Consider the following 20,877-nt stretch of genomic DNA (forward strand, 5'->3'; position numbering starts at 1 on the left):
AGCCCCAACACAGTGCTGTTGGGATGTTTGCTAATATGGCAGATGCTGGCAATCACAGTTAATTAGTCTCACAACAGAAGAGGCCATGCTTACAAGACTAATTTAAGAAGCAATTCTCACAGCTGCCTTCCATTGCATTATCATCAAAGCATTCTTCCTCAGGGCTGGAGAGATGGCGCTTCTTTCAGAAGAACAGAGTTTGATTCCCGGAACCGCATTGGGGGGGTGGGGGTGGGGGTGGTTCATATTACTTCAAATTTTGGCTTTAAAGGATCAGGCACCTTCTGGCCTCTGAGGGTATTGTACAAGCCCACACTTATACACGGATTCTTTTTCTGTTGGCTCTAGAAAGGAATTTGACAAGAAAAGCCACCACAATCAACAAACAGATGCTTAGCATGGTTCTGGCTATTCTCTGAGACTTAGTGTAGTTCGTCGATGGCAAATGACTGAATATTCTGTCTTTACCCAGTGTAGATGGTTCTTCTTCGGAGCATGTGTGATAATCTCTCAGCCCAGGATACCTGGCATTAGTGATGTGAGCGTGTCACTTATAAGTTATCAGCGATGGGGAGATCCAGATTCATCAAGGTACCTGGAGGATTTGAGCGAATGTTTGATATCCCATGTGGATTCTTACCCTAGGCAGAGGACACTCATGCCATTGTTTAAGATACGTCCTTGAAATGTGCCCAGGGATCATGACCCAGAACTACCTCAGGACAGAAACTCGCATCGTCAGGAGCCATTGTGCATTCAGCACCATGCCAAGCACTTAAAAAAATTATTGGATATTCTATTTATTTACAATCCAGATGTCATCCCCTTTCCCCCTTTCCCCTCCCTAGAACCCCCTATCCTATACCCCCTCTTCCTTTATGCTTTTATACCATTTTAATTACATGCATGTATTAAGGTCAGTTCTAGGTTGAGGGTCTATCAATACAATAGATGAAAATAGTCAAGAAACAAGTAAGACAATAAACACAAATAGTCAAAGAACAAGCAGAACAAGCAAGGCATTAAACCCAGTTATGTGAACACTCCTGTGATCAGTGTTTCTAAGGGGCCAAGCACTTTTAACACACATTTGTGTTAATACTTAATTAACAAATCTGCAACAGCCTTCCAGATCTCTCTCTCTCTCTCTCTCTCTTTCTCTCTCATCTATCTATCTATCTATCTATCTATCTATCTATCTATCTATCTATCTATCTTCATGTATATACATGGAAGAGAGGGTAGGAGGACACACAGAGAAGAATACTTTATATATATATATAATTATTATATATAAAATATATAAATTTTTATTATATATATAATATAATATCTCTGTATATCTATCTATCTCTATCTCTATCTCTATCTCTATCTCTATCTCTATCTCTATCTCTATCTCTATCTATCTGTGAATCACTATGCCTGGTCTGTACTACGTTTATAATTCAGTTATTAAGTACAACTCAAGGTCAACATTCACTTCTATTTATAACGTTTAGATTTCTACATCTGTGTTAGATGACATTCTGTGGTTAGAGTAGAGTTTCTGTAACACATGCTTCAAGGCCCTATGGAGTTGAGAGAGGCTGAGAGTGGATAGGAGCCCGCCCCCTCCACATCAGCACCTCCTCTTACCAGCTGATTCAGGCTTTCATGAATATGTCTGTTGAATAAAGGTTCTCCCAACTAAGCAGAAGCTCAAAATGCTGCCATGCTCTGTCATGAGGCAGAACATTTCTCATAGGAAGCATAAAAGCTCCATTTTCTTTTCATCTGTTCAACACGACAGCGATGAACACAGCTTGAAATGGGTGCACTGCTGTGTGTATCTTCTGGTGTAAGCGTAGTTTCTATATCAGTTTCCTGGACTTGCTTATATAATGTATTTTGTATGCATTTCAAAGGTCCTGAAAAGCTTTCTTCCTAACCTGCTTGCTGAGGAAGGCACCTCCTATCTCTCCATCATGCAGGCAAAACCACCTGAATGTCCCCTGATGCCTTTGAAGCATTTTCTAGTTCAAGATTAAAAGATGAAGGTTCTTGGGGCTGGAGAGATGGGTCAGCTGTTAAAAGCACCTGCTATTCTTCCAGAGGCCCTGGGTTCAGTTCCCAGGACCTGTGGCTCACAGCATCCATTATTCCAGTTTCAGGGGGTCAAATGCTTTCTTTTGATTTCCATGGGCAGTAGGGATGCCACATGGTACATGTACATATAATCCAAGCAAACAGTCACATACATAAAATAAATAAACCTAAAAAAGCTTTCAGTTTTTAAAAAGCATAGGGAATTTCTGTCTTCATGAAGATTACAGGTCTTTGGTGGGCCAACACCCTTTTTTTCAAGTCTTTTTCTGGTCTCAAGTGAGTTGGTATTCTTCAGATCTTAAAGTAGTGTTTTCCTGCTTCCCCTGGCCTCTGAGTATCTGTCACCACCCAGGCCTGAAATGCTCTTCCACTTATATCCCATGGCCTCTGGGACACCCTCATTGCTTATTTAATAGTTTGGGCATTGACTATCTCTCTCTCCACAGCATTTATAACACCAGCACCTTGCACTGTAGTCATGGTACTGACATACTGGGTAAAGAGCAAAGCATCTCTTTTTGGGCCAGACTCAATGGAGGGTGTGGTTTCAGCTTTTACTTGTATCACATTATTCTCTTCTTTGGGAAATGGAACTCTGGGCCTTCGAAATGCATATAAAATACATTATATAAATAAGTCCAGAAAACTGATAGAGAAAATATGCTTATTACACCAGAGGATTTTGACTGGGAGTGTGGGAGAGAGGTCCCAACAGAAGGAAAAGGGGGGGGGATTTACACTAAAGATGTCCTACATAACACACACACACACACACACACACACACACACACACACTCAATCAATCAATCAATCAATCAATTTAAATAAAGTTCCTTTTCTTGGGCTTATAATGTTTCCCACAAGAGCCATAGACTATCTAATAAAAACCCCAATACCAAGCATGAGAAACTCCTGATCTGAAAACCTCCCTCCTAAGGACTAGCTTTTATAATACGGGAAGGTTCTGTGTAAACTTCCATGGAGAGAAGCAATCAATAATTCTATCCGAACCATAACAACCAGCGCAGCAGGACATAACTGTGCAAAAGCGCATTAATGTCTTGGTGATAACCAAGAGGTCGCTAACTGGACTTAAAGGCTGCTTGCAGGGAGAAACTGTGCCTTGTACCAGAAACCTGCCCAACTACACACGGCTAGCAAGGATCTTAGAGGAGATCCTACCACCACTTTACTAAATCAGTGTAATTCCTAAGTGCATCCAAAATACCTGTCTTTATATATGCAGAGAAGTGTATAAAATGTATAAAGATCATTACAGAAATCCACAACTGACCAAAATTCAGTGAATTACTCATTGTAGTGTGTCCAGCCCTTAACAGAGACAACACCATTCCTGCACCCAAGCGAACATTTTAGAAGAAAGGGTGGTAAGATTGTAAGAGCCAGAGACTAGGAAACGTGCTGTGAGATTGTGTCTCTTATAAATGACAGAGAAGCTGTCCCCATGATACTTCAACAGTACGGCTGTTAAACAAGACCTGACAAGGACACCACCAGTAGACACGCTAACGTAGAAGAAGAAAGTCTCATGGGGGCTCCAACCTTAGAAAGAAAACACAAGCCACTAAGGAATGCGGAGAGTGGAGGAAAAAGTCTTTCTCAAGGATGAACCCCGAATTGGTTTTCCAGTACTCAGTGGTCAGACCTGAAATCATATACACACAAATTATAGTAAACAGACTGAACAGACTGTATTTATATATTTAGGTGTGCACATACACACACCAATAACAAAGAAAAAGAAGCCATTATTTTGAGAGGAAACAAGAAGGACTTGGGAAGATGCAGGGAGGAGACTCTGGTAAGAGGAAATGATGTAATTATATTTTAATTAAAAAAAATAAAAGCAGCAGCAGCAACAGCAATAACCATAAAGAAAGAAAAAAAATTAAGCCTCACCTGGGGCTGTTCAGGGCCATTTTTTTTCCTCCTCAAAGCTATGAAATATAATGCTCACTAGATGGCGCTCAATAGCAAAAGAACGAGAGAAGTGGAGCTAGAGAAATTGAAGAGCCCAAACTGATTTTTTTTTTCTTGAAAACCAGCCTGGCGGTGGGGAGCGGTGCGGGGATGCAGGGTCTCCAGGAGCACGTGCTGGCGCACCGGCTCCCGGGATGCTGATGGAGCTGTCGCAGCTTCGCAGCTTCGGGATTTAAGAGGACACCAGGCTCGGGAATGTAGCACACACCCTCGGGCCATCTTTTCTTTTTGGAGATTCACTGCAGTGTGGTCTCCCCATCACTGCAACCCTCGGTACTTTCCGGACCCATGAAAATTATTGTCTTTAAATTCAAAATACTTAAATTAGTAGACGCAGGCCGGATGATATTAAGTTCCAGAGCCATACATTTTTACAAGTAATTCTAATAGTCCTTATTAATTAGTGTTAATAATCATGAAGCCTAAAGGATCTCGAGTCTAGGAAATCCTAATGAATCCTGGTACTCTGTCCCCTTGTCAAAGTCTAGCCGTTAGTAACGTGGATAAGTCTCTCAAGGGAAAACTGAGAGGGACAGCAGCGTTCCTACCTCAAGGGAAAACTGAGAGGGACAGCAGCGTTCCTACCTCCTCACACAGGCCCATCTTGAGGCCACCAAGAGGCAGTCTGAATCTGCAGAGAGCATGGCCTTACTGGACTGCAGTGGGAGGCCCTGGAAACAGGAGAGGTTGGGAGAACCTGAGGGGCAGAGGTGGCAGGAGAGACTGGAAGGCCTGACCGACCTTCTGTGACTTGTTTCAGGGGATGGGAAAAGGAATGTCTTTAGGAAGCATGGTGAGTTGATTGGTGTGTGGAATGGAAGGCACAGATTGAAACTGAGGTGGGCTGATATAAATCCGGCAGCGCTGACAGTGTCCGGAGCCCAACAGGAAAGAGTTAAATGGAAATTATCTCAGGAGGCAAGTGACCCTATGGGTCAGGGTCAAGGGTGCAGGAGGCAAGTCCCCTCATAGGAGGGCATATTAGGTGACATTGGGAAATTTGGGAGGTTGGTTCCTTAAACACTTTTGTCCCCATTCTACAATTATGGCACAATACTATAGAGAATTTCATTTGGAGAAATGCAGACTTTAGTAGAATTCACTTGGGATGCAGTGTGGTCAGTAGAAGGCCTTACAAGGGTCCATTCCGTAAAGCACACAGCATCAAAGGATGCATACAGACCTGAATTCCAGCGACTACAGTAATTGGTCATTTTGTGGCAGGTTCTTATTATTTTTCCTCCACATATTTTCTCCAATAATATAAAGGGTGTGGGATTGTGCCTACTTTTGTATATTTATTAAGATGAAAAAAATGGCATCATTTAGTACTTGTGATTATTACTGGTTTTATTGTCTGTATTGTGATGAGTGACATGTGCCTCCTTTTCAGTGGTGACCACTAAGCAGGAATCTGGCAAGTATCCCATTTTACTGTGAGAGTGAGTTTGTGATCCACGTTTTAGCTGAAAGCCTCTTGGATGGCAGCCTGTAATTAATTCCGACATTTGCCATTTGCCAGCCTGAGGTTTGCCTGTGTATGGGGAGGCTTCTTAGGAATTCAAGGGGAGAAGTTATATGTGGTTTTGCATTCCTGAGATCTTTAACCGGCACAGCCAACTTGTGTAAAAGCCCTGTGTGCTTCTGAGAAACTTTCATAGACGACTCTTGTTCTTGAAGATGCTGGTAGACTACAGAACAAACTGTGATTTATTCTGTTTTCCAGTTTATAAATCACAGAAACTTCTAACATTGGTTTGTACTTTTATATCACAGATCCATTTGTTCAGGAGCTCTCAGAAGGGAAACAGCAAGCCAAACATCGTCATAATTGTGTCAGCCATGGATTGGGTTTTAAAAAAGTTTTAAAAGTTTTAAAAGTGCTTCTTTTTCAGAGGACATGGGAGGTCAGATACCGATTTGAATATAGGCTGGTCTCAAACTCACTATGGGAAGAATTGCTGGTCACTTCAGAGGAAAAGAGAAGAACAGTGTGGATGGAGAACGCTGATTTTCCCATTTTCCTCTCACCTCACAGAATGAAATCTGTCCTTTGCCCCTGCTAAACCATTGGTCTATCTTTGGCAAGTGTTACCTGTCCCCTCAGGTGACCGCAGTTGCTCCCATCAAGGGCATCCCCTGCTACCTCCCTCTCCAATTTCGGAAGTGCTGGATTTGAGACAGGGGCTGCACTTCCTGCTCTTGCTTTGCTGACAGTCTCACTGTTCCATTAGAGTTTCTCGGTGCTCTGTTTCTAATTTTCTTTTCTACTCATGGGACTCACTGCCCTGGTTCAGCTTAAGCTGCTCCCAGGAACTGCTTCTCACATATTGACTGTCAGGCTGGACCCTTTCCTGACCCCTAGACAGTAGCCTCATAGGCAGTGGTTAATCCACCTAACTGCCATTCCAGTAACACTGGAAAACACTCTCCCTCTATTTGAACAAACAAACAAACAAACAAACAAAACCCTTTCCTTCCTTAATCCCACAGGGGTCTTATTAAATTTGTCCATTTTATTTTTAAATTAAAAAATCATGTAGGTGCCATTCTTTGTAGCTGTATATTTTTTTATCAAATATTTTACAAAAAAAATGCAACATTTTGTGAATGAGGGACTGTCTTTAGCACACTCAAAGGACTGTTGAGTATCAACTTTCCAGACATTTTGAGTGTTCTAAAGTGTGTTAAGGTTTAAATGACTTTATGTACCGAAGGAATCTGGGTTAAAAAGTAGGATATTAACACGTACTCCAGTAGATCTGACAGGGTAGTGAGGTGACCTGAGTTCTCTCACTTTCTGATCCCTCTAGCCAGAGTCCCCCCTCTCCCCTGTCTGCGCCACTGCTGCCCACCACACTGGAAGAGCGGCAGCACCCTGAGTCTACCAGACATGGCTGCAGTTTCCTCCTTCCCGGAGAAGCTGCACCCTCTCTCCTCTGTGTGGCTGGGCCACATCAGGACCCAGCCCCTTTTTACTTTGTCTCTGTCTCTCTTTGTCTCTCTGTGTCTCAGTCTCTCTCTGTGTCACTGTCTGTCTGTCTGTCTGTCTGCCCCACCCCTTTATATTCCCACAGTTAATATCCAGATTATGGTTCCTAACAGGTTCTAGTAAAACTTTTTGTATTTGTTTCTGTTTCTCTTGCTAGGCACTTAGCTTTTTGAGGGAAGGGTTAGAGTTAGTTCCTCTTCATGTCCTGGTCTCCATAAGAGTGTCTGGCTTCTGACAATCTATCCGCAGTTGTTTCTGAACGTGTGGACAGTCAGGAACCATGTCATGGTTACATTAGCATTTACTTATTTTTCTATAATAGGGAAGAAAAGGGCCAGAGGGAGTAAGAAGTTGCATAACTGAGGATAGTTTTGGGAAAAATCACCCAATATTTTGGAATAGAGAGTGAAACTGACAGTGTTACCTTCAGTACTGTCTCAACAGTGGGGGAACCTGCCAGTGCCCACCCCACTAGCTTCCTGCCTGTGTACAACTTGCAAGCCAGGAATGCTTATGTCTTAAACCTTTTTAAATAGTTAGATTCTAAAGAGTTATGTAAGTACTTACATAATATTTTCAATTTTTACTTTTGGCTTGCAAAGCTTGAAATATTTACTATCTGGCTCCTGTAGAAAAACTTTGCTGATGTGTGGAACCCAGTCAGTTGTTTGACTCTCTATTAACTACATGATTCTGGCCTAGGCATTTTACAGCTCTGTAAAGTTCGATGTTAAACAGATAGGAAACCATAAAGCTTTGCACTTTCTGCTTTATAGTTACAGTCTTATTTCCATGTTATCTTTTGTTCTCTGGCCATAGACAATGTTTCTATATCCTTTTCCCACAAGCTGTGCCAGCCTAATGATTCTCTTGGAAGTGAAATGAAACTTCCAAGCACATGCTCCCTACCTGTTCATATGGCAATTATGGCTTTTATGTTTCGAGGAAGAGACTCTTGGTGCCGGTGGGAGAGGCAGGGTGCATAGGTCAGATGGTTTGGAAGCCGGGAGAACCTTGGCAGGGTGGGAAAGCCTGGCTGTGTATAATGCTGGCTTATATATATATATATGACTTTTCTCCTCCAGAGGGTGAGGGAGGGGGAAAGGGCAGAAACTCAGCACGGTGGCTACAGAGTGTATTGCTGCCTGGCTGGGAACAGGTTAGACTTGTGGGATACTTTTTGTACTTTCCAAAGATAAGCTCTCGATATCCTCTCCCACAGATAAACCTAAGTATCTATGTTCAACATACAGTGCTTCTGGTGGCTTCCCTTTTCTCTCTCTTTGAATTTCCCCCTTAGTTCTCTTTAAGAGACTTTTCTCAGACAGAGAGTACTAATCTCACTGAGTTCCACAGAATGCTCAAACAATTAAGACGAGAAGCAGGGGGGTATTTGCCATAAGTGACCTGGAATATTTCGGGCCTTTGCTCCCTTCACGTTCTTGGACTGATGCTCTTGTATGTCAGCCCTGGCTTTGGATACCTGAACAGACCACACCAGCAGCTCAGCCAGGTGAATGGGAATGTAATCCCACTTACAGTTGTCTTCATTCAGGGTCTAGGGACTCAAGAAGTAGCACCATCTGCTAGGTAGCAGCCGTTGGGTGTAAGAAGAGGACACTGTAATTTGCTTGCCTGTCAGTCACCAGGAAGGCCTCTAACTCAAATTCATCATGGAAATGAGAAACCTAGCTTAGCCAGTCATTCTGTAAAACTAGGGGCAAAAGGACTGTCGTATGGCTGGATCAAAAGGAAAGTGATTGAAGAATGCCCTGTATACTGTTCTTTACTGTTTCGAAATGGAGGCATTTATTTCTTCCTTAATCAAAGTGAGAGGGGCTGGGATGCAGCATTGCCTAGTACATAGGAGGCTTCTATTTCCAGCACTACAGATAATAATAAAAATATGTTTATTCTCCAAACAGGAGTTCTGATGATATGAAACTTTACTAACAGTACTATTACTAACTATTACTAACAGTACTAACAGGACAATTTTTAAAAGAACAGTGTTTTAGATTTCATGTGTCCGACAAGTTTTATAAGACATAGCAATTCACAGAACTAAGGAATGAATTTCTTTCTTTCGAGCAACAGTGTTGAGCTTTGGAGTTTGTGGCGAGCTAGCTCTTTGTTCTATATTGAAACAAGGCTACAGACAGGGCAGAAGGGGAGGCTCACATGAGAATGAGGATGGTGTCTGTGTGTTTGTCAATGTCTGTTCCTGTTTGCTACTTGCTCATTTCCAATAGCCACCACTTGCGGTGACAGTCTGTACTTCTTTGTCACCTGTAGCGTGAGCTTCCACAGCCCTGGCCCTTTTGCATCTCTTGCCAGCTACTCAGTTTTGGCTATCAGCCCACTCATTGGCCAGTTCATCAATGAAGAGGGGTCAGAGGCCCTTGGAGTATGTCTAGCCCTACACTCAGGTGGCCAGGTCTCAATGAGCTGAGCTTTAAAGGGAATCATAGTCCTCTTCCCCTGGCTGGCATCAGTCCAAGCCCACAGCAACTTTCTTGAAGTTTGCTACATAAGAAAATAACCATTAAAAGGTATTTTCGAACTAAAAAGACATATTTTTGATGCCAGCATAGTTTAAAGATGTTCTTTCTCTACAGTTCCTTTGACCAGGGACTGTCACATATGGACAGGCCATGAGGGCGAGTAGGAATGCTTACAAGATCAGAGATGATGTTCAAGGTCTGGTGAACCACTCTAAGGCATGCTTGCTGGCTCCCTGCATGCATCTGTCCTTTGCGGTGAGACTGCCCAGGACCCATGGCTATGAGCAAGGAAGGTCACTGGCTCAGCCCCGGTTACCACCGTACCCCCTCCTCCCCACCCCAGGGCTCTTCCCCACCCCAGGGCTCCTCCCCACCCCAGGGCTCCTCCCCACCCCCAGGGCTCCTCCCCACCCGTCTTTTCCCATCTGCATCATTGTTGATGAGAAGGAAAACTTTTAAGTGTAGTTCAGAGCCATGGCTTCTCCCTGTGCACAGCACAAAGCAATTGGAGTCTTTTGTAGGTGAGTAGTGTGCAGGCACATTTTGATTTACACAGAGGAAACCACACTCATTTTAAAAACATTTATAAAGCCATCTTTACGTTTTTGATCTTCCTGTTTTCAGAGCTTCTGTCTGGAGCACTGCTAATGTTTTAGCAGGCTCACCACAGTCTTTTCCTAGCAGACTTTTAAAATTAATTATTTTTTTATCCTTCAGTCATTATTTTATTAATTTTCTGTGTATTAGAAATAGGTTTTTTATCTCCAGATATTTAGTAAAGAATAGAGTATGGAGAATTATTTCCAAAGTTCAAACTAACAGTGCAGTAACTCCTGCAAAATATCTCCCTGTGTATAATCCTGAGTGGTCATTCATTCATTCATTCATTCAATTTAGACCCAAGTAGTATGTCTAATTCTGAGGATTTCTGAGCTGCTCCTACTTAGGGTTGGAGAAAGCAGACAGGTCACTTCCAGGTCTTTCTGTCTTTCCCCTATTGTTCCATCTCTCAAGCTATCCCCCATAGCACACTGGGAAGCCCAGAGGCAGGTTTCTGTTAGCTCAGCATACATTTGGCTCTAGCAGGAACTGGAGCTGATGTTAGGACCATCTCACCCCTACCAGCTGCCTAGAGGAAAGGCTACACAGCACACCCGCTTACTGGCTGGCACTGAAGATAACCTCAGCTCCAACTACTTCACAAATACCGTGCCATGCTCATTTTTATCATTCTTTGTGGTACCTTGTGGAGGTCATAAATTAATTCTTAAGTTCATGATGACAATGTTCGAATACTGACTATTAACATTTATTAGGCAACTATAATGTGTCAAATACCACGCTAAAGACTAAAAATACCCTTTTTAAATCAATCCTCATGCTTGTAGCAGCTTTCCCTCCCCACATTGTGATACATGATGTAGTCCTTCGTACCAAACAACCATCATCTTTGTGAGTTTGGCTGTGCCTGTTTGAAAAAGATAACACAGCTGGGCTTGTTGATTGTTGATGGTCCCTCATAGATGGAGGGATGAGAAGGGCCAAGGGAGGACTGTCACCTCAGTGTCTAGCCATTCCTACCAACAAGTTGCATGAAGTTCTTCCCTAATTGCATATGACTTCAGGTAGGGCTTAGAGTAGATAGGTTAGGAAAGACGTGGGAGAGGGCTTCATCTACCTGGCCATAAGGGAGTCATCATGCATACTGGGCACAGACCTTCAGGTGTGGCTGCTTTAAGGACACTTATGCCTCCACCCATCCCCTTCACTCATGTCTCTGTAAGTAAGCCTAACAAGCCCAATGGTTCTCCAGAGTGAAGGCTGGTGGATATCTACCTCAGTTTGGTTTACGGACTTTAGGAGAAGGTCCTCCCAGGAAGGAGGTTTTTGTTTTGTTTTTTTTTTTTTTTATATTTTATTTACATTTAAGATGCCATCCCCTTTCCCCATTTCCCCTCCCTAGAAAACCCCTGTCCCATGCCCCCCTTTCCTTTTTGCTTTTATACATTTTTTTAAAATGTTAATCAAAGGATTTATAAGTTTGGTAATGCTCAATCAGAAGTGTAACCCAATACCCAACCTAGATATAAAAACTATCTTTGACTGGTGGAGACACATGAACATCTGCCTCCATGCCCCCTCTCTCTTTCTCTCTCTCATCACCTAGCTTCTCCTCTTCTTCATCTTCTCTCCTTGCTCCATCTCTTCCTCTCAGTACTCCTTCCCACTTAGCTCCTCCTACATATCACTCTTCCTGTTAAAGTAAAACTTTTCTCTCAAAATACAATTAGAGCATACTTATTCCTAATTGTACCAGTGAGGTACAAGATAGTCCTAATACCCAGTCCATCATATTGTTGACTAACCAGAACCTCTGTCATCTCTTCTAACTAAAACACTTACTTTTGATCCTGGCTTTTTTTGGCTTTTGAATGAATGTCAGCTGAAAACCATCTACTCAGATCTTTTCTCTCAAAGTAAATAGCCAGGATTGGTTATGAGACTATAGGTCTTCAACCCCATCAGAAATCCAGAATGGCTGAGTTAACTGAAGTTATGGGAAGCACTAAGCATAGCTTCTAAAACTTAGCCAATTTATAGAGACCGCTGAACACCTGAAAAGCCCCTGTACTACCAAACGTTGGAGCATCAAATCTTCAGCCTTCTGGGCCAGAGTCATCTGACAGACCTTAGTGATGTAGGATTATTAAGGGCTGATTACTCTGTCTAGGCAGATATAATCAGTCGACTATTTTGCATGTGTGTCCTTTTCTGGACAGTAATTTGTCTGTAGATGGAAAGAGGCAATTCTTGCCTAGTGGCTGTCACCACACAACTGGAGTAACTCCAAGGATGCTCAATTTCTTCTTAGAATCCGGGAAGGAGTTTTAACAACAACATTTCACTGTGGAAATTGAGCACATAGGATGCACATTCAGGATTGGATTCTCCAGGCCACGGCTAGGTTGTACCTCTTTTAAGCATCAGTAATGGCTCTGGCACAATCATGGCCTGGCACTGCTATCCCGAACCGCTTTTCTAAGGCATTAGGTTCCTAATGTTGAAACTCCTGTTCTCAGAGGCATACACCCAGGCTCTCCCCAGGCTCTCCCCTGCCTGGACATTCCATGGACAGTTTTAATATTAAGCAGGTTCCTAAGGACTGACTGAGGGATGGAGGGAGGCAGGGACCCAGGCTCCACCTCTCCCGTGCTCCCTAGTTCTCTTGTCTCTTCCCTGTTGGTTTACCATCTGACTGCAAAGAGCAGCCTCGCCCTGGGTACCTTCTGTTAAAGAGAGGCAGTCAGTCTTTCCCTGCCACTTAGGTGGTCTTTGCTGGCTCAGGGAGGAGGAGTCTTAGAAGTCTTCCTTAGGCTGGTCCTGTTTGGAGGTAACTATTTCCCAGCCCAGCGCCCAAGGCTGTGCTGTCTTTTTTTTTTTTAATGATGCTGTTTACCAAGGCACTGAGGCAATTTTTGTAGGATTGCTCTAAAGCTTGCTCTGTCAAAGATAAATGTTTCCTAGTGAGCATTCTTTTTTTCTTTCGTTTTTTTTGCCTGTATTTTTGCCCAAGGCCTTTTCCCTCTGTCTTGGTAGTTAGTCCACAGAGAGCCAGAAAGAGCTTTAAAAGATCTACTTCACTAATTCATAGCCAATTAGGAAACTTTGTTTTGAATCTAACTGGAAGGTTGCTTTGGCAGTGGGACAGAGCCCTCCTGTCCTGCACTCTAGAGGATTAAAAGCCTCCCTGCAGTTAGTTAGAAAACAGTCCACTATCCAGCCTTGGCCTGTGACAGTCGTACACACACACTCTGACTCTGCTTCGTTACTGGAGCAAGTGTTTGCTTTCTGTTATAGAGTTTCTGGCTATCTCTTTGTTTTATACACATGGGCGCTACCCTAGAGCGTGCACCAGAACCCAATATTATTTTCTTCTTTGGTGATTTCTCCATGCTTAAATTTTGATCTGATTTTTTTTTTTTTTTTTTTTTTTTTTCCCTCCTCAGGGTTTGGTCTCAGTGTCATCCTGAGTTTTGTTAGGAAAAGACTATTCTGTTAGTTTACTGCGACCACAGGCTTCTGGAAGAGGCACACTAGATTGCTGCAGTTTCTTTTAGAAAGTGCCTTTGAATTTTAGCAGAATGTAAACTAGCTTGGTTTGAGGCTATATTTCAAAAAATTTCAGCACAGCAAAAGTTTAGCCCTGAGAAAATGGAGGCTCTCCGACTGTGTGGTTAGAGGCGCCCTTACTGTTTGCTTTTCAATGTAGGGAAACTCGAGCCTGCAGGTCAAGGACTCTCCTTCCTTAATCAGGAAGTTCGTAGCTTCTAAAAGGTTGCCTTGTTAAGTCCACCTTAATTTCATTGTTGCAGTTTGACATTTGAACAGCACGCTTGAAAACAAAATAGAACGACCCAAAAGTTCCCCGGCTTTCTTTGCTGGCTTCACCTACCTGGCTCAACGTTGAGGGAGTAGCTTTCAATTTCCAGATTGAGTTCTTGAGCTGCGGTGGACCGGAGGTCCTCCAAGAGCTCTTGCACCGCCTGGGTGAGGTTGTAAGGTACCGCCTTTGCAAACCGCACTTTGCTGTTTACGATCACACTCCCGTTTCTGAAGCTGAGGATTTCCAGATGCTTAAAGCCAGTGAGATTCGATCGTAGATAGGGGACCAGCTGTGAAAGAATAAAATGCTTTATTCTTAGCTCGGCCACTGCTGGACCTCTTTTATGCTTCCTTTTCACAGTGTGCGGCCTGCATTTCACTTCTTCATTGTTGTTTTTGTTGTTGGATGTGAGATCAACACACCACAACCTAATGATCTATTTATAATAATTATGTTCATATTTCTACCTTTCTGCCTGCATTCAGATAGATGAGCAGGGATTTTCTTCATGCCTTGTGAGAACAGATGCTTAAAACAAAACAAAAACCAAGCAAACAAACAACCCAATGCTATCAGCCGAACAGTGCCGGGTTACTAATTCTTTTTAAGTGGCTATTCCAAATTAAGCCCAGGAGCCAACCAACCTATGTCTGTGTAAATGGAAGTAGTCAATTTGAAATGACCCATTGAGGTAAAAAACCACGAACCCACTGTGTCTTTCTGTCAGGGCAGTAAATCTTCATAGCATGCAGGAAGGAAGAGAAAATCAGGACATTTGGATGGGGGTTGCTGAAGCTGATCCCAACCAGCTGGACGGCCTTCACTGAGCAATACGGTAACAGTGTGGGACCTAGTGCTCGTTTGAACTGGGTGAGAGAGAGCACAGGTGTGCTCTCTCTTCCTGGGGATTCCTTTTCAAACATGCTTTAATAATCTCAAAAGCCTTCTCAGGGCTTCCCGTGTGTATATACATGCCTTTTGTGAGCCACAGCCATCCTGAAGAATTGGTTACACCTCATTTCCTGACTCTAGACGTGTTCCTGAACGGCGCTGTGTACATACAGCTGGCACGAAGGTTCGAGTTGCAAACTTCCGGGCTTAGCTCAGAGCCACACACTCTTCTGTCTCTGCCCCACTAGAATTTTAATTCTGATCTTGCTTCACAAGGTATGCTGGTTAGTCATGTGAATTGGGTAAAAACTAGAGTTTCCTGGAAGAAGGAAACCCCGATTGAGGAATTGCTGCCATCAGATAGGTCTGTGGGCCTGTCTGTGTCATTCATTTTAACTAAGGATGGATGTGGTGGGGCCTAGCCCACTGTGGGTTTTACCACCTCTGGGCATGTGGTCCTAGGTTATACAAGAAAGCAGGCTGAGTAAGTCATGAGGAACAGTCCCAGAAGCAACATTCCTCAATGGCTTCTGCATCAAGCTCCTGTCTTAAGTTCCTTCCTTGGAGTCCCTCAATGATAGACTAGAACCTGCAAGGTGAAGTGAACCAGTTCCTTCCCAAGTTGACTTTGGTGATGTTATATATTATGACAACAGAGAAGCAATGTAGAAGATGGCATTATTTTGAGAACAAAATGAAATTTATCCCAGGGTTGGGGATTTGCTCCTTGTGCTCTGTCCGGATTTGTTTGACTGCTCTGCTGACCTCTTTCGTAAATTAGCACTGCTTTGGCCTTGGGGAGGAGTTTTCAGTTTTCACCCTGTGCCTTGTCTCCCAAACTAATTCCCAGAATGCAGTGGAAAAGAAGATGGTTTTACTAGTGATGATATTTTTCCAGTCTCCACATAGCCAAGCCTGGCCATGTGTCCTGCTCCATCACTACAAAGTGTGATGCTACTCCTTTGCCACGTGCTGACAAACTGCTCTCCCTGAAAACAGAATGTGGCAACCACTCGGCCTTAGCTTTGCAAAGGAGGAAACCTTCTTAGGGTGGCAGAGCCACCCACGGAATTAATGTGGGTCTCCAGAGGACACGAGGACAGACACGAGGACACGAGGACATAGCTTCCCACCTATCTGGAAGAAGTAAGCTTGATTCTAATGTCACTGTTTTTTAATGTCTTTGTTATGGCAGCATATCACAAACCCTAATGAAGCCACTGGGGTGAGGCTCATTTCGACACTGTTCTAAGATAGTCGCAATAGTCACTTATTATACATGTGGAAACAAAATTAAGATCTGAGTTTAAGGGTGCCTGTTATCAAAATGTATCTATTGTGAAAACCTTCTAACCCTATATGCCAAGGGTCAGAGACGACATGCCATACAGCCATTTACAACAACCTAAGAGAACGTTTATACCTGGACTCTCCACCTCTTCCACGCTGGGCAGCATGGCTCTGTGCTCTCTCACAACCTAGGGAAAGTACACTTGTACTACTTTTAGATTCCAAGCTCAGCGTTTCTGACTTTGTACTACAGTGCTTCTGTACCAAATCTGGAAAGACATATTTAGGGAGAACCAACCAAAATGGGAAGAATTTAAGGATAAACTTGTCACTGCAGGACTAGGCAGTTCCCTCTGCATGAGGGCAGATAAGACAGCCCAGTTAGGGGAACAGGATCCATAGGCAGGCAACAGAGTCAGGAACAATCCCCTCTCCAGTTTCGGAAGAGAGGATGCACATGTGCCAGGGTGGGCTGTTCTGGAGGGGCTCCCCATTCTCAGAGGAGAAGGGAAGCGGGGAAGGAATTCACTTCCCTGGTTGGAATCAGGTCACCTCAGAACTCTATATGTTGTAGAACAACAGCATGGTAGCTTTGAATGCTTACCTCCTCCTAACTTGCATTGCTCAGGATAAGCAATGATCATACTGTAACGATAAAGCAACAGCAAAATGAACAAGGAGACCCAGCCAGTGGAGAAAGGCAAGCCATGCCCACTAACCAGGTCTGTGAATCGTTGTTCCAGGGCTTGATATTCCAGAGAACTCTTGTTGAACAGGTCAGAGGAGAACGGCATGTTAGCAACTCGCAGACTGAAGAATACCACTAGCTCGTGGCCCTTGGTGGCAATGGTCTCAGAGCTGGTGGTGATGTACTGTAACGTTGGGATGGGCGTGGTCATCTCCAAAAACTGACTCGGGGTAGAATCGTATCCACTCAGTTCTGATATTTCTGACAAGGCAGGCATGTCAGACACATCCTTTTCATCTAGGTCTCGGATTGTATCATGGCTGCTTGTGATCAACTCTCTGTCACTGGAAGATGCAGGCCAATGTGACGTTTTCAGAGGCAATTGGTGGATGGTAGAATAACTGACAGTGGGCAGAGTGAGCTTGGAGATGAATGCTGTAGGGCCAGTGGTCATCAAGGGAGGAGGGCTTTGATCATCCAAAGAGAAGATGCTAGGTGTTAAGGAAGGTAGATTTTCTGATCCGGAAGTCGAGGCTGATACAGGTGGAGACCAAGAACTGTCTTTGGAGGACACGCCTGATGCCATTTTCATTATGTCCAATTATTTCCACCCAAAATGAAAATGAAAAAACAAAACAAAACAAAACCAAAGTTAATCAACCTTAGGGAAAGATATCACACTTACATTGAAATTTTCAACCATTTTTTTTAAAAAAGGAGATTGGTACAGAAAGGGCAGGTAATGCTGTAACCAAACCTAGGGAGACAAACATGGGTCCCTGCTCACTTTATCCAGACCCCAAATTCTACATATATGCGATGAGAAGAGTATCAGTTAATTCGACTTTCTAGAATTACTGTGCAGGTAGACTTAACACACCTACAGATCAGACGGAAGAGTTTCTAATCACTAGAGTAGAAATGGACTAAATGAACCATAGCCGGCACTGGCGTTGATTCAAAGCCACATCCTCACCCGGAACGTTCAGACAACTTCCTGCAGCTTGGGTTCAGAGATTATATTTACTTTCTAATATTGCAAACTGAACATTTTTGGATTCAATGATCACATTTTGATAGGCTTATGACCTAAAATTCTAGTCTATTTTTTTTTCAGAACTGGATATTCAGATTGAACAAGTTGACAATTTGCGGGATGGTGCCGAGGATGCAGACGTATGGGTGATGCATATTTGGACTTTATATTGAATGTGCAATGTGGTATTTGATCATATTTCAAGTATTTTCATTGCTTTCACTCAGGACTGCTGAAGTCTATTCCATTTTGGGTACAAAATTAAAAACAGTAAGTATTTATGAACCAAGAAAGCAGTCACATGAACCTTTCAGATAGAGAGACTGATGGATTATTAAGGTAGTCCAAGAAACCTAAACCCTGAGCCACTGATTGCACTTAGGGGACTCAGTGAACAAAGCAGGCAATTTTCTATGATTACTTCCACTGGCATTTTGGCAAATCTGTGGGAAAGTTCTGCTGAAACCTGCATGCTAAGTATGATGAATGGTCTGTCTGAACGCAGATAGAATCTTTGGACTTGCACTCAAATAATTTACCACAGTGCAATCACCAAAGTTCTAAACAGCTCTGAGAGGCAGAATCATATCAGCTTTATTACTTTCTTAAAATAAAACCTTACTATTGGTTGAGTTATTCTCCCATTTCAGAGGAGGACACTCCTTTCTCGTCCCCAGCACAAAGTTCCTAGATGCGTCTAACCATAATTCAGTCAACTGCCAGAAATATTTGCCGAAGTCTATACTTTCTGTGCATATAAACTGAGGTTTTTTTAAATTAAAATCTTTATTTCCTATGAGCTGAATGCTTGTATACCTCTCAATTTCATGTGGAGAACATTTATCTCACAATATAATAATATTTGGAGATGAGGCCGTGCGGAGGTAGGTAGGTTTTGTGTGGAGAGCCCTTGTTGGATGATACTGGTATGATATGATATATGCTATATGTTATGGATGGTATTGGTACTCCCATCTGAGCACAAAGAAAGAGACTCTAGAAGGCATTGGTGATACCCATGAGCAACCCAGGAGGAGTACCACCACTCAGGATCCACTCTGTCAGTAGTAGCTTGATTTTGGGATTCTCTTGTTTTAACTTTTCAAAATTATTCTTCTTTCATATATTACAACCTGACCACAGTTTTTCCTCCCCTCTCTCTTCCCAGTCCCTTCCTGAAACTCTATCCACTCCTCCTTCTCTGTTTCTCTTCAAAAAAGGGCAAGCCTCCCATGGACATCAACCAAACATGGCATATCAAGATGCAGTGAGACTAGGCACTTCCCCTTGTATTAAGGCTGGACAGGGCAACCCAGTATGAGGAAAACAGGCCCAAAAGCAGGCAAGGGAGTCAGAGATAGCCCCTGATTTTCACAGTTAGGAGTCCTGTAAGAAGGCCAAGTCACACAACTGTAACATATGTGTAGAGGGCCTAGGTCAGAGCCATGCAGGCTCCCTGATAGTCAGTTCAGTCTCTTTGAGTCCCCATAGATCCCGGTTAGTTGATTCTGTGGGTTTTCTTGTGGTGTTCTCTACCCTTCTGGCTCCTACAATCTACCACCACCTCACCTCTTCCTTGGGATTCTCTGAGCTCTGCCTGCTGTTTGGTTGTGGGTCTCTGCATCTGTTTCCATCAGTTGCCGGGTGAAGCCTCCCTGATGATGACTAGGCTAGGCACCAATCTAGATTTTGGACGTCTTTAACAGTAGAACTGTAGAAGTATATTTCTGTTGCTTAATTCACTCAGCATACAATATTTTGTTATAGCTTGTGCTAAGCTGTCTGCACAAGGCCTGGGAATGAGTAAATGGAGAGTGTCTCAGTGCTAGCCGTGATTTGGTCTGACTTCTTTGTGGCATGCATTTGAATCTGAATCTGTGCTTCTGGGTTGCGCACTCTGTGCTCCTTCAGGCGATAGAGGCTGGGAAATGAGAGGCGTGGAGGACCGTGATGGATGTCTTGAGTGTGCTCTGCGGCCGGCAGCTCACCACTTGCTCCTTTCTCACGCCACAGACTTTAACCAGCTTAAGATGGGCGGCGCTTCATGTTGTCAGTCAGGGACTTTGTACATTTTTCCCCTCTGTGGCATCTTAAGACTAACTCTTCACATCCACAGTGAACCTACCTGAGCCATCTCAGTGACATAACAAATGGTTATTGAAATGTAGGACTGCCTGATATAAGCACCAATTGAAACACTCTTGTGTTTATGGAAAATTCAAATTTGTCTACTATCGTTTATTTTTCTTTGACAAATCTAGGAACCCTTTTAAAATGTGCTTTGCATTTTTTCCTAAGCTCAAAAATAATTTTTAAATTATTTTTAATAGCTCAAGACTGAATCTACTGAGGCAATAGTCAGCTCCTCTGGAAAAAAAAATTATTCAAACCTTGCCATGACTTCTAATGTAAGTAATTATGCCTTTAACTGATTCTTATATAAATATGAGTCATGGCAATGACCAGGCTAGTCTATTATTAAGTTTGAAATGCTGTGATAGAAAGTCAAGAGCTACAGCCAAGGCCACTTATTTCACCACGGAATATGAAAAACAAAAGACCCAGAATAACTATGTTAGAGAGAGTATATCGGTCTTCCAAAGGGGTAAAGCCCAGCTTAGAGAGAGTATATCGGTCTTCCAAAGGGGTAAAGCCCAGCTGAAGGCAGAGAGGAGATGGTTATTTCCATCTCTTTTTAGGTGGGGTGGGGGTCGTCTGTTCAAAGTCAAGGCCACAGTTAAGATGGGCCAACTCAAGCAGGTGAACACGGGGCAGCTGACACCCAAAGGGAGAGAGGCCGGCAGCTGAAGGTGAGATTTTGGGAGGGTGTGGGAGTGGGAGGGAGGTGGGGTAGGGTGGCGTAGGGTGGGAGATGGGCAGCCTTACTGATAGCCAGAAGAAGACATAGGAAAGAAGAGCAGGCTGAGGAGAGAGGCAAGCAAAGACTGCTAACAAAGATCACATCCGTCTTGTCGGGCGTATGCCTCAAGCATTTGCCCATTT

The 20,877-nt window shown here is 43.3% G+C and overlaps 1 protein-coding gene across 4 annotated transcripts in view; it reads right to left on the reverse strand.

The window, feature by feature from the left end:
- Impg1 (interphotoreceptor matrix proteoglycan 1) overlaps positions 1-20,877 on the reverse strand; it is a 128,745-nt gene that overhangs the window by 10,244 nt on the left and 97,624 nt on the right. For all 4 annotated transcript variants that reach the window (XM_076918106.1, XM_034525062.2, XM_034525060.2 and 1 more), the window contains 2 exons: positions 16,870-17,414; positions 14,039-14,258 (listed from right to left, as the gene is read on the reverse strand). In XM_076918106.1, coding sequence (XP_076774221.1) covers positions 14,039-14,258; positions 16,870-17,414 — 765 coding nt within the window. The remainder of the gene's footprint in view (positions 1-14,038; positions 14,259-16,869; positions 17,415-20,877) is intronic.

The sequence above is a fragment of the Arvicanthis niloticus genome, chromosome 21 (genome assembly GCF_011762505.2).
Source record: "Arvicanthis niloticus isolate mArvNil1 chromosome 21, mArvNil1.pat.X, whole genome shotgun sequence".
Classification (NCBI taxonomy): Eukaryota; Metazoa; Chordata; class Mammalia; order Rodentia; family Muridae; genus Arvicanthis; species Arvicanthis niloticus.